The 15,452-nt window shown below is 42.6% G+C and overlaps 1 protein-coding gene across 1 annotated transcript; it reads right to left on the reverse strand.

Moving 5' to 3' along the window:
• Positions 1-375: 375 nt before the first annotated feature.
• Positions 376-1,702, reverse strand: LOC104100895 (RING-H2 finger protein ATL60). Its single transcript, XM_009608264.4, has one exon. The coding sequence runs from the start codon at positions 1,442-1,444 to the stop codon at positions 674-676; it is 771 nt and encodes a 256-aa protein (XP_009606559.1). The 5' UTR covers positions 1,445-1,702; the 3' UTR covers positions 376-673.
• Positions 1,703-15,452: the final 13,750 nt, after the last annotated feature.

Here is a 15,452-nt window from a genome sequence, read left to right on the forward strand (position 1 = left end):
ATTTGTCTCTTTTTTTAGGTTTTTAAAAATAACTTTAGCAATACATTAGAATTTAGAAGTATGAACATTCTAGATGTATACTTTTTAGTCTATCTAAAAAACAATACATTTTAGAATTTAGAAATATGAACATTCTATATGCATACTTTTTACTCTATCTAAAAAAGAATAATAATTTTTTTTTATTTAGAAACAATCAATTTAAAATTTCTCACTTACTTTTAATGACATGCTATTAAAGTCACAAAAACATCATAACATGTTCTTTTTAAGTAACTTTGTCTAATCAAATATATCACATAAAACGAAACAAAACATGTACATCAATCCTCGTATTGATCTTTTTTCCTAACACGAGAAGATAGATTCACTTCAAGTCACAAACAGAGAAGCACATTGGCGCTTGCATTGTGTATTATACATATACAATATATACACATATACATATACATATACATATACATATACATATACATCTAAAGATTGCAGACAACCTTTTCATCTGCACTAAGAATCAATCAATCAATAAACCTAAACCTAGTAAATGATAGTTTTACGCCTCTGCCAAGTAATTTAGGATAAGCTATATTGATCGTATCTCCAAATTCGAGCATCAGTGCCAGAAATTACCAAAATGTTTTACCAGTGGAATGCAATAGATCAATCAACCATCCTAGCTCTGGCCCCTGCTTCCTTGTTCTACATCTACGTTGTAAGGATTTACCCTGCTAAAAAGCCTTGTTAATGATCTCAATCGTGTTGACGTTGGTGTCTTTTGTCCTTCCTCTTCTTCTTGTTCTGTATTCTGTCTTGGAATATCAATCACCAAAATCCCATCTGGTCTATTGCTCGTGGATGCTGAGGATGTAGTACTAGTCTCATCTCCCCAAAACAGAACATTAGTAGGAATATTTTGTGTCTCTGTAGAAGCTGAACCCTCTTCTACCGATGGCCCAACGGTCTGGGAAATTGATTCTGCAGACTGTTCTGAAACAGGGTTTCGGCAAAGAGGACACGTGGAATGAGAATGAAACCACATATCAATACAATCAACATGAAACCCATGCTTGCATTTTGGCAAAACTCTCGTATTTTCACCCTCAGAGACTTCGCTAAGACAAACCGAACATTCCAATCCATCTTTAAAATCCTTGATATTAAACGGAACTACAGGAATGGTTTTAAGTATGGAAGGGTCAAGTCCGCTGCGGAGTACATTCACTTCTTGATAACCGCCACCAAAGTAGAAACGTCGACGGCGCCGCCGCCTTGTGCCGGCGTTCGGATTGCCGTTGTCTTCTTGCCGGTACCCCCAGAACCATTTGGCGTATAAGTGGAGAAAGAATATGAAAACAACTACGAGGAAAAGGAATATGATTACCGCCATCATGATTTTTGCGGTGAGCGCAATCATACCTGATTCACCTAATTTTCCACTTCCCATTTCTGCACAACTCTTTTAATTGCCTCGTGGAAACTTTAATAAGAATCTAGAACAAAAAAGATTGAAACTTGGATCTAATTAAGTAGGAGGTGAAGGGGAGTTTAAAAGTTGGGGGAAAAATGGAAAAGATGAGAATGGAGTCTTAAGTTTGAGTGCGACAGTGGAAAGGTAAAAGAAAATAGGAGTCAACGGATGGAAAAAAAAGAAGAGTCAGCAGAAAACTCCCAGCACGGCGGCGTATGAGACAAAGGGACAAGAATTCAAATTAACTCTCGCCGCCATCTTCACGGTTTAAATTGTGGGAAGCTTCTGATTTGACGCATGAACCAGTTGTTTGAACATTTCAACGGCGACGAATAAAGAAAGTATTATTTGGAATTCTCTTCTCATTTAGGCATTTATGGTTTTCTTAAATTAAAATCATGCGACTTAAGAAAATATTAGTCCGGTTGCCCCGTGATATATATTTTGAATATAATATCAACTGGTGAATGTTTACTTGTCCTTTTTTTTGGTAACGCTAATCCCGTATAAGTTATGCTATAATATTTTTTAGATTAATTATACCAAAAGCAATGTGTAATAACAGTCTATATTAACAATAGTTTTATAAGAACCACATAACATGGCTGTAATGTTTTTATACTCAAGATTATTTAGTTAGTATCTTACATTCCTCGTCTATTTCCAGTAATATCTATATAGTAAATGTTAAAGTTATCCCAAAGCTTTAAAATATGCAATTCATACTGAAAAGAGAAATGAAAATTTTATTTACCGATCTTTCTTACATTTTAATGTATGACATTTGTTTTTTTCTTCTTAAAATCATCCTAAACAAATATAAGCTCACTGATATAATCCATTTATTATTATGACATTGTGTTACAATGGTTATCTCGTAATCTGCATATAATAATGCTCTCGAACTAAACTACAATAGACGAAAGTTGCATAGTTTACTTGACATGTATACTAAAAATAAATTTTCATTTTTACTTGTCACTTTACGCATATCAAGAGAAGACAATTTTTTTTCCTGTTATACCCACAGTATTTATTACTCATTTCAAATTATTTTTTCAAATCCAATAATATATGCATCAATTAATATGGATATCATGATAAATTATGCACTTCATTTATTATTTCTTAAGTTGCGTGAAAAGTCAAAACGTGCCAAGTAAAAATGAACGGAGGGAGTAGTAATTTTGTCCTAAAATTCTATGGTCTATCTCGACCCGAGCTTGAAAACTTTTTTGAAAATATGGTTTCGTGGTAATGTTTTATCCGAACCATACGTTACTTCTTTTTGTTTTCTTATTGTGAAAAGGAGGAGGGAAAACAAAAGAACCTTAGAGACTGAGAAAAAAAAGTGGTAGCTAGTTGTATAGGTCAAAAATCTGCCCTTGGATTATTTAGCATAAAATGGCATTAATGAAGGTCTTCGTTTGAGCTCACCTAAGCCATAGTGAGATTAATGGTTGTGGTGTCGATATAAGCCATGGTCGAGATATCAATAGAAATCACAGTCAAAATGTCAACAAGGGTCGAGGTCGAGATCGATTATTAGTGATAAGACTTGTAACGGCTAATTTGTCAATAGGGTATCAAAAAGGGAAATATTCTAGTAAATATTCCCGGTGGTTGTACTATTAGGGTTTTCTAAGAAAATGGGCTCATATATATAGAAAGAAGAGACAATAATAAGGGCATGTAATATTTCTCTGATAAGAGCACTTTTGAGAAGAAGACTCCCTTTCGGATAAAAACACAAAGGCTACCTTTTTATAAAGATTCTCGTTCATATTATTCCCCACTTTTCCACCATATCCAAGGATTGTTCATGCAAATCTTGGATCTACTTGTCATTCATCGTTGTCAGGCAGAATATTCACCTTGTCCATTCATTATCGGGTAATTTTTTTTTTTTATTTACATAAATACCATTTATTAACATTTATTGCTAGATATATCTCATTTAATGTTCTTGTTGCAAGAGTGTTTCATATTTATTATCATCAATCATATGCGAACTCGGTCTCATCTATTGTGCATTCTTATGCTTATTATCTAGAGTCATTATCCTTAACTAGATTTGACCCTTCATTATATAAATTTAATAGTTTAACCGGAGATTATATTTCTTGGTTAAATAATTTGGCGTCGTATGTGGGGGATCTTCTAGCTAAGTTTTTTAGTTTCTTCTAGATCTACAACCGGCACTGATTGCTGAAGTAAAAGAAAAAAAGAAAAAAAACCTTTTTCTCTCCACTTGCATAGATCTAACATGGCAGGTAACAAAGAAGCAAGAGCAAGATTTATGAGTGACCTCCCAACCAACCTCAAGGACATCATCCACGAGAGCTCAGAAGTAGTGGACGAGGACACAACGCCCAATGCCTCTCCTAGGCGAGATGGATCACCCCCTCCCTACTGCAGCATCACGAAATCCCTTGGCAAGATAGCCTCCACATCTATGGAAGAGGAGGCACCGCCAGCGATAGAGAAGCTCCTTGAGGCCTAGTTAACTGATACACTGACCAGCGTCCTCCATAAGCCCGTTCAGGGCGTGGCCGCAACAACTGCGAGAACATGTGCTACGCCACGAGAGAACGAGCAACATGATCAACTCGCCCCCCACCCACAACGACATGTATCACTTACAATGTTGTTAATAGTGCAGATAATGACGCCCTCACAACCATTCTGAAAAGGATGGAAGAAATGAAAAATAAGAACAAGGCACTGCGGGACCAAATAAGTGAGCACGGGGAAAGGGTCAATAAAATATCGGGCGCTCCTAAGTTATTGCCGAAGAGCGATGTAGGTCTGTTCGTCGAGCAGCCGTACAGCGACGGCGCTGCCCTGCATGCCATACCGAAGACTTTCAAAATGCTGCCCTACTTGAAAATATATGACGGCACGACCGACCCCGAGAATCATGTGACCCATTACGTCACCACCGTAAAAGGCAACGACCTTACAAAGGGACAAGTATCCTCCGTTCTGCTAAAGAAGTTCGGCAAAACCCTCACGAGAGGTACTCGCAACTACCATTCCGTTCCATCGAAACCTTTGAAGCAATGACCGATAAATTTGTGACGACCGCCGGAGCCAAAAAGGCAGAAGCGAGAGTGAATGATATCTTTGCTATCAAACAGTCACCGGGAAAATGACTTAGGGATTTCCTCGCCCATTTCAACCGAGTGAGAATGACTTTGCCTAATGTATCAGAGGGAATAGCGGTGGCCGCTTTTCAAAACGGACTAAACAGAAATTGTTCGGGAGCGACAAGAAAATTATTGAGCCGGCTTATGAAATACTCCCCAACAACTTGGGACGAAAGACATAATGCATACTGTGCCGAAGTTCGAGTAGACGAAGACGACCTCAATGGGCCAAGTCATTGACTGACCTCAGTACAAGCAGAATCTAGAAAAGATCGGAGAAGTGATATTAAAAGAGATCCGGCAACCTCACGACAAAACCAGGACCGATATCTCCCATATGTCAGAACTACCGCTATACCCTCACCCCGCCATGAAGAAGGCCCACTCCGGTCAAGAACAGGGACTCGCCGGAATGAAAGAGGTATGCCCCATTTATGATCCGCTTACAACTTTTGCGTGTCACCTCTAGAGATCGTCTACGCCCTGGAAAAGCTCGGATCAAAGGTGAAGTGGCAGCAAAAGATGAGGTTAGACCCGAATTCCAAAAAATCAGATGCCATCTTCGAGTTCCATTAAGAGCGAGGACACAAAATCGAAGACTGCATCGCCCTAAGACAGGAGGTCATAAATATGCTGCGACAGGGGCACCTCAAAGAACTGCTGAGCTCGGGGAAGAACCAACTTTGCTAGGAGGCGTGAACAACATCAAGGACCACCGAAGCCACCATCACCAGCCCGCACCATCCACATGATCATCGATGATGAAGATGATGCTTCCATCAATAACGTAAAGTTCACCACGACCCACAAGCTCAAATGGTCGATCACCCACGAACGGTATGATGAACTCAAAGAAAGTATCATCTTCGATAAGTCAGATACCAACGGTTTGGCATTCCCCCACTATGACGATCATGTTATTACTTTATGAATTTTAGATATCGACGTAAGACGGATTATGGTAGATGACGGAAGCGGTGCGTATGTTATCCATCCCCGAGTACTCACACAAATGAAACTCGAGGACAAGATAGTACCACACTGCATCACACTAACGGGTTTTAACAATGCAGTTGAACGAACATCTGGCGAGATCATACTCTCCGTCCTGGCTGGTGGCGTCACTCTGGAGACCACATTCCATATCATGGATCAGGACACGACATACAATGCTATAATAGGGCAACCGTGGATACACACCATGAGAGTTATACCCTCCAGCTTGTACCAAATCATCACATTTCCAACTCCTGGGGGATATTTAGCATACCCGGGGAACAACGTACATCTCAAAAATGCTACTGCATTGCCCTAGACTGCACGACCACTCAACAAATGAAATACAAAGAGAAGGAAGCATAGCAATCAACAAGGTCGAGGTCGGTAGACGACGACATCAAAGACGTCATCAAAGGCCCCGATGTGGTCGAGGCCGCAGGATCGACTATAGAGAACCTCGACCCTGTTCAACTAGATGTCGACGATCTCAGCAAGAAAGCTTACATCAGCTGCAAACTCCAAGAGCCATGTAAGTTTTGCAAATTCTTAATTGCTAACGCGGACCTGTTTGCTTTTAGCCATGCAGATATGCCAGGTATCCCAAAAGAGATCGCCACAAACAAATTGAATGTTGATCCACTCTATCCCAAAAGAGATATGCAATCAATGACGCGGTGCGTGAAGAAGTGAAAAAATTATTGGAAAATGGATCTATCAGAGAGTCGAAATATCCCCAATGAGTCGCCAACATGGTCATGGTAAAAAAGAAAAATAGCAAGTGGCGGATGTGCATGGATTTCACCGACCTGAACAAAGCTTGCCCCAAGGATTCGTTTCCACTACCTCATATCGACTAACTCATCGATGCGACAACCGGACATGAGTTGTTGAGTTTCCTGGCCGCCTACTCGGGCTACAACCAGATCCTTATGGAGGAAGCGGACCAGGAAAAGACCACTTTCATCATCCACCAGGGGACGTACTGCTACAGGGTCATGCTTTTCGGACTGAAAAATGCGAGGGCAACTTACCAAAGACTGGTGACGAAAATGTTAAAAGAACAAAGACGATGGAGGTATACATCGACGACATGCTGGTCAAATCCATAAACAAAAAAGATGACATCGTTCATTTAAGAGAATCCTTCGGCATACTCATGCAATACGGCATGAAGTTAAACCATGAAAAGTGCGCATTCGGCGTGGTCTCAGGAAAATTATTGGGTTTCTTAGTGTTGCAGTGGGGTATCAAGGTCAATTCCGACCAAATCCAGGCCATCGAGGGTATACCAGAGCACTTGACCACCAAAACAAGCCCTGTCAAGGTTCATCTCACGATCCTACGATAGGTGCCATAAATTCTTCAACGTACTTAAAAAGGAGAACGGCCTCCAATGGACCCCTGAATGCGTCCAAGCATTGAAGGAATGCGGCCAAGCATTGAAGGAGTTGAAGGTATACTCGCCACCGTTGCTCTCAAAACCGAAACTAGGAAAGCCTCTCCTCGTCTATCTCGCCGTGTCCGAAGTAGCTGTGAGCGCAGTCCTAGTCCAAGAAAATAAAGGTACACAATCTCCCATCTATTACATTAGCAACACACTAGACGACGCCGATACGAGGTACCCCCTCCTTGAAAAACTAGCTTTGGCCTTAGTCGTAGCTTCACGGAAGCTTAGACCGTATTTCCAATGCCATCCCATCTCGATTGTCACGACTTTCCCCTTAAGAAGCATCTTACACAAGCCCGAACTTTCGGGAAGATTGGCCAAATGGGCCATTGAACTAAGCGAGCATGATATCACATATCGATCGCGAATGGTGATAAAGTCTCAGGTCCTCACTGACTTCAATGTGCATATACTGCACAAAGTCGAGAAGGAAGCCCTCTACACTTCTCAAACACACAACCTCTGGGTCCTATTCACCGACGGTGCATCTAATGCGTCTGGGTCCGGGCTGGGATTCGTACTCGAAGTCCCAACGGGTGAAGTGATTCGCCAGTTCATAAGGTACCCGAACATGACTAACAAAGAGGTCGAGTATGAGGCCATAATTGTATGACTAAGACTAGCACTCAAATATAAGGCAAATAGGCTAAGGCTACGCTGCGATTCTCAGCTCGTGGTCAACCAAGTCACAGGGACTTTCCGAATTAAGGAGCAGAGGTTACAAAAATACCATACCGAAATCTACAAACTACTACCCGAGTTCGACGAATGTCAGCTCGACTAGATTCCCCGAGCACAAAATATCGAGGCAGACGGCCTCGCCAAATTGGCAGCAGCCACTAAAAACATCACAACGAGAGATCAAAGTGTAGTCTACCTCCTCAATTCGTTGATAGACCAAATAGAGGTAAGAACCGTAAACCTAACTTAGGACTGGCGCAGCCGTATTGCTACATATTTGCAGGATGGCATACTCCCCAATGATAAAAAAAGAGGCCAAGAAACTACAGATGCAAGCAACCAGGTATAGCATCGTTCACAACGACCTATACAAAAGGACATATGGCGGCGCCCTACTACTGGCCCACCATGAAAAAAGAAGCCACATATTTCATGAAACAATGAGAGCAATGCTAGACCTATGCCTCAATGATGCACCAAGCGGGCGAACAACTACACTCAGTGACTTCCCCTTGGCCGTTCATCAAATATGGAATGGATATCGTGGGCCCCCTCCCGCCCGGACGAGGTAATGTACGATTTCTCTTGGTTTTAACTGATTATTTTTCTAAATGGGTTGAAGCAGGAGCATTTGCCCAGATACGCGAACAAGAAGTAATCGCCTTCATATGGAAAAACATCATATGCCGCTTCGGTCTCCCCAAAGAAATTAGTTGCGACAATGGACCTCAATTTGCAGGAAAAAAAGTTGCCGAATTTTTTGAAAAATGGCACATCAAAAGAATACTGTCAACGCCTTACCACCCCATAGGTAACGGGCAAGCAGAATCCTCCAACAATTCAATACTGGACATCATGAAAAAGAAACTCAAAGACGTCAAGGGACTGTGGCCGGAGATATTACCAGAAGTACTCTGGGCCTACCGAACAACGCCAAAAGCGAGCACCGGGGAAAGGCCATACTCGTTAATTTATGGGACTGATGCAGTAATACCAATCGAGGTCGGGGAGCCTAGTCTAAGGTACTTCCGCGAAAGCGGATCCCAGAACGATGACAATAGAAGGCAAGAACTCGAGTCAAGGACCGAAGAGATATGGTTTACGTAAGAATGGTCGCCCAAAGCAACAAGAAGAACACTACTATAACAAGAGGGCAAATATCAAGCCACTTAATGTCGGGGACTACGTGCTTAAAGCCAAAACACAAGCAAGCAAAGACCCGCGAGAAGGCAAAGTGGGAACAAACTGGTACGGTCCCTACAAAATCACGGCAACAGCAAGCAAAAGGTCATTCACATTAGAAATAATGGAAGGAAAGCGACTACCAAACAACTGGAACATTACGCACCTCAAGTACTTCAACTTTTAAATGGACGAGGTCCCCAAAGTCGCACCCTTTTTCCCTCACTCGGGTTTTGTCCTAATTGGGTTTTCTCGCGGAGGTTTTTAATGAGGCGATGACGGGGATACTTCAGAATTGAAGTGCACAGATGAAAAGCACCGGGGGATCAGTTCATTGCTCAATCTCTCACTATCTCTCCAGCTCGACCAATGAAGGGACTAGATAGACCGGGACTGGGACTGAACTACCAGCTATCGCCCGAAAAATATGTAAATCTCTCCAAAAGTATGAATAAAGCACGAGTACATGAAAGTTTATCTCTACTTTCCAAGTAAAGGTTACATTCGACGTCGTTCGAATTAACACCTATTCGGCTCACGACCTCAATTAATTAAAGGTTACATTTGATCTCGTTCGAATTAACACATATTCGGCCCACGACCTCAATTAATTAAAGCTTACATTCGACCTCATTCGAATTACCACCTATTCGGCCCACTAGCTCAATTAATTAAAGGTTACATTCGACCTCATTTGAATTAGCACTTATTCAGCCCACGACCTTAATTAATTAAAGGTTACGTTCGACCTCATTCGAATTAACACCTATTCGGCCCACGACCTCAATTAATTAAAGGTCATATTCGATGTCGTTCGAATTAACACCTATTCGGCCCACGACCTAAATTAATTAAAGGTTACATTCGACCTCGTTCGAATTAACACATATTCAGCCCACTGCCCCAATTAATTAAAGGCTACATTCGACCTCGTTCGAGTTAACACCTATTCGTCCCACGGCCTCTATTAACTAAAGGTTACATTCGACCTCGTTCGAATTAACACATATTCGGCCCACGGCCTAAATTAATTAAAGTACATTTGACCTCTTTTCGAATTACTACCTACTCGAACCACGGCCTTAACCAAATGAAGGCTACTTTCAACACCGTTCAACCCACTCAAGTCTGTTACAACAAAGACAATCAAGTAATAAAATCAGAAAAGCGCACAAATCCGAACAAAGAAAAGAAGTCAGGTACGTACAACAAAACTAACACTTCATTAAGAATATTTTTTACAAAGGTTGCACGCCTACAAAAAGTTCACATGTCTACGGCTAAGACAGAAAAAGAACTAATCACCACCCGGCTTAGCAGCATCACCCGCTTGATCATTAAGACCGTCTTCACCCACCTCATCGCCACCGCCAACGGGATATTCATCCTCGTACCAGGCATCCTGGTCAATCCGGTCCACGCTCGCACCCTTCTCGTCATCGCCAACTTCCGGTGTAGCGGGGTCATAACCACAAACAAACCGAGCTTTACGTGCCTTAGCACGTGCATTCTCAAAGTCAGCTTCTAAAACAGCCCCCGCCCTCATCAAATCTCTGAATATATCCAGCTGGTCATCAGCGTGAATCCATTCCTCGTATAGATCCCGAGGAACATCAGGAAAAGCAGAAGTGCGGGATGAGGACGACTAAGCCAATAACTATGCCTTTTCGACCTCGAAGGCAGAAACTCGATCACTAAGGCCCGCCGCCTCATTTTATAACTCCCCTATCTGCTCATCAAGCCTCTCCTCTATGAGCCTAGCCGTCTCCAAAGCGCAATCCTGCTCTGAACGGAGAATGCGGATCGTGTCCTCTAAAGCTTCCATTTTTCGTGCAGCCGATAACTGGGCCGACTCCGCTTTCTCCAAATACGCCACCTTCTAAGCGACCTCGCTACTCAAAGCGACCACTCGGAGTTAACACTCCTCCATCTCGGGGCGCAATGAGACCACTTGGGCCTAAAGGTCGGCACATTGGGCCTCGACTCCCATGCTCACATCGAGCTCCTCTTCTTTGTCTTTCAATGCCCCTTCGAGCTCACTACATTTTCAGATGATCTTCACCAATTCGTCATCCTTCTCCTTTATCTCGTTTCAGAGAGCCCGGAAGTTGCTACTCCCACCAAGCTGCCTGCAAAGCTCGCGGTGTTTATCACGATACTCGTGATATTTCCGCTCCATCCTTTGGAAAATGGCCTTACGCCACTCCTCTCGGCGGGAACTTCCGATCTCCAAGATCACGGTCTGAAAAGAAAGCCAAAGCGAGTAATAACAAAATCGAATTCGACATGAAAAACAAATATAAAAATGAAATACCAAACTTACCCTAAGAGCAAGGACGACTATGTTCTTCGACAAAGTGAAGTCCTTTAGTTTCTCGAGGGTCTTACTCTCCACATCGGAATAGAGGGGACCAAGAGAAGGGACCACGTCCTCCGTATTAACTAACAGATCCCGGTCCAGAGGGATCACAATAGTCCGCGTAGTCCCCTCCAATCTCACCTCGAGCCGGGTAAGTCCTTCTCCCATCATCCTAACCTCTTAGGCGTCCATATCGGAGCCCGTCTCATAACCCTCTTCGGCTACACTTTTACCCTTCGTGTCAACCCGAGAGGAAGAATCCTCAGCTGGTAACGAGGTCGATGGCTCACCCCTTTCTAGGGCATCAGGGACTCTCGCCAACGGCCGTTTCGGCCTCAGGGAGCAACTACATCCCTCAGCCCCCCGATAACGGCAGAATTATAGGCAGTAGCTCGGCATCATCTCCGAGGTCTATGGTCGCCATTTCTCTGACGACGAAATCCTCCATCGCCGAACTCCCCACACGGATAGCTCCCTCGTCGATATCTATAGATCGCCTCTTGCGGGGAAGCAAATTATCATCATTCGGCGATGATCCTTCCTCATCGTCCTCGTCAATTAGAAGTAGTCGAAGACCGAGCAGGCCTCACCTTAGCAGAAAGGATAGAAATGACTTTTCTTTTGCGGAATTCCAGAGCAGGAGCCTTCTGCCTCCTCGAAGACCCTCGGGCTACAAAAGAGATCACTGTATAGATAAATATGGACGGACAAACTCACCGGTCGCTGAAAGCTTGGGCCCGAACTTCTTGATAAAGGCCGGCCATTCACGAATCCCCACTGTGTGAGGCAAGACCTGGCTAACCCAATCGTGAATATCTGCAACCAAAGGAGGGGGCGAAGTCTCAGCTGAACGAGGAAAAGGCAGAATGTTAGGCTACAATCAAAGCGGGCAAAATAAGTGCTTAGCAAAAGATACTTACGGGCATAATTCCATGCCTCATGAAATCCATTCGCGTTGTCCACCACGTAATCGGTCTTGACGAAGAAGTAGCTGAGCTAGAATCGATGATTTGCTTTATCGTCCTTTACTACCAAACTCTTACTCCCTCGGTGGTGAAGATGCAACATCATCCCTCTATAGAAATTAGGTGCGAATAGGTACATCAGGTAGTGAAGAGAGATCCCACTGCCAGCCAACTCCACGTATTTCGTCAACATGCGAATAAGTTTGTAGATGTAAGGTGAAAGTTGGGCCGGGTAGACGCCGTAGAAGCGGCAAAATTCCTCTGCCAATGGGAGAAGGGGAAGGAGCGGCCTACATAGAACAGATAAGCATAGAATGCGCAGTATCCAGGGCGGTGAATCTACACCATGCCGCGTCCCACCGGGACCAGATCGATGTGGGCTAGAATTTTGAACTTCGCCGTGAAATCAGCAAGAGCAACCGCGTTTATAACCGATTCCGAGACCTTAAGGTCGCCATCCGATAACTTCGAGAAATCAGATCTAGGCTTTTCTCTACGAGAAATTATTTCCTCCACCTTAGGGAATCCATCATCCTTGAGGGCAGCAGAAGCGCTGTCGTCGTGAGGAGACATACGCACCGCCAGGGGAACAGGATTAGATGCTGCACCGGAGTCGGAAGTTGAGTTAACCATGGTCTTGAAGGAGGATGTCTAAAACACAGAAGTTGGAAGCAACGGTCACTAGAACCATAAGAATGGAAATGTAACGACAAAGCAGAATAGAGACTAGGGTTCAATATGGAAAACGAAAGAGAGAAACACAGGGGATTCAATATCAAATGAAAGCAAAACAAACACAAGTGGCCTCAGATCCCTATTTATAAGAGTTCAAGCACCAAAACCAATAAATCAAGCCATCATTATCCAGCGCAGATATCGAAAATGGCAGAGGCGCAAGAAATAACGCAGAGCGTCGGGAAAACATGTCATAATCACGCATGATATCATGACGTCACTCTGAAAAGACGCATCCCCAAAGCTTGTAACTTACGAAAAGTCAGGTTTCCACCTCGCCTAAAGCACCGCTACCCAACTTGCTCCCCCGATTTCATCAACAACGACAAACAGAATCCGCTCACCAAGGCCGCCCGACCTCGGCCTTAATAAGCGGAGGGACTAACTGTATAGGCCAAAAATCTGTCCTTGAAATATTTATCATAAAATGGCATTAATGAATATCATCGGTCGAGCTCGCCTAAGCCATAGCGAGATTAATGGTCGTGGTGTCTATATAAGTCGTGGTCGAAATATCAATAGAGATCGCAGTCAAAATGTCAACAAGGGTCGAGGTCGAGATCGATTATTAGTGATAAAACTTGTGACGGCTAATTTGTCAGAATATGGTATCAAAAAGGGGAATATTCTAGTAAATATTCCTAGTGGTTGTACTATTAGGGTTTTCTAAGAAAATGGGCTCATATATATAGAAAGAAGAGATAATGATAAGGGCATGTAATATTTCTCTGATAAGAACACTTTTGAGAAGAAGACTCCCTTTCGGATAAAAACACAAAGGCTACCTTTTTATAAAGATTCTCGTTCATATTATTCCCCACTTTTCCACCATATTCAAGGATTGTTCATGCAAATCTTAGATCTACCTGTCATTCACCGCCATGAGGTAGAATATTCATCATGTCCATTCATTATTGGGTGAATCATTCTTTTTATTTGCATAAATGCAATTTATTAACATTTATTGCTAAATATAACTCATTTAATGTTCTTATTGCAAGAGTATTTCATATTTATTGTCATCAATCATATGCGAACTCGGTCCCATCTATCGTGCGCCTTTATGCTTATTATCTAGAGTCATTATCCTTAACTAGATTTGACCCCATTATATAAATTTAATAGTTTAACCGGAGATTATATTTCTTAGTCAGATAGTAGCGAACTAGAATTTTGGGTTCCGCTATTTAGCTAAGGGTTAGTCCACACGCACTGTCTTGGTAAACAGTGAACCCAGTCGGCTATTTGCGTAAAATATCATGTTTCCTACATTCACGTCCGGACTAAAATTTTCAAGTAGGCCAGCCCTGACTAAGATTATCCCGCTCTAAATCTGGCCCTTAGTACATGTTCTGAGCCGGTACCCTTCATAGGGAGTGGTATTGGGCCAGGTAATTTACCAGGAGGGAGTCCCCGACCTAATCTACACAGCTACGGTGGGCATACTGTTAGGTTTTATATAATAAGAGGTGTGAATGAAAAATAGAGGGAAAAGATTTGGAGGGAAACAAAAAGTTTGAAGTTGTTTCCTTTACTAATGCACTTTGTCCCTCATCGAAAAAAAGGAAAGAAAATCTGTGTGCCTATATAAAAAGTTGAGAAGAAGTGGTGCCTCGCGCTGTCGTCGTCGTCGTCGCTCGCTCGGCTTCGGCTTCAATTTTTGGACCAAATTTATTTCCTGTTTTCCGTTATCTATTTTTCTTTTTCCTGATATTTTCACGGATAATTTCCTAACGCCTAACGGTCATTTTTGAAATTGAAATTTGCGACCAAACAGAAAGGTTTTCTGCCGAAACAGTACCTCATGCGAACAGGTACTTTCACACATATTCAACTGTCATGCCCCAACCTCGGGGAGCTCGACCGGTCAAACCTATTAAATCTTTCCTGCCCGACTAATTCATAATCCAAAAAGGGAACGCATCACATTTGTTAAACATGGGAGAGATCAGTTATATAAATATATAAACGTTGCTAGTTCATTTTTCCTTATATACATTATGTCATAGTTAAGTTTCCAAAAGCACATACGGTTTACAATTTAGTAGAAAAGAGTTTCAAAATACAACTTGATTCAATGACCACCCCGACATTCATACATGACCCATATAAACGTCTACGGAGCCTCTAAAGGTACAAGAGACCAACATGACAATGCCGGTAACATGGCCTCGGCTATACCTCAAAATGTGATAACTTATACAAAAGAAGAACTGCATGACCCCTGGAAGAAATGGGGCTCACCAAGACTGCTGTGAGGAGAAAAAGAGAGCACCACTATCTGCGATCGGCGCTATCTGTGATGGAACCACCTACATCCATTCAAAGATGTAGCGTCCCTCGGCAAAAAGGGACGTTGGCACTGTCGAATAGTACTAGTATGTAAGGGCAAACACCAATCTTAGTAGAATGAACAGTGAAACAAAGAGAAGACAGTCATAATAATCAAAAAGTGCTTCGCAAAATA

The sequence above is a fragment of the Nicotiana tomentosiformis genome, chromosome 3, assembly GCF_000390325.3.
Source record: "Nicotiana tomentosiformis chromosome 3, ASM39032v3, whole genome shotgun sequence".
Taxonomy (NCBI): Eukaryota; Viridiplantae; Streptophyta; class Magnoliopsida; order Solanales; family Solanaceae; genus Nicotiana; species Nicotiana tomentosiformis.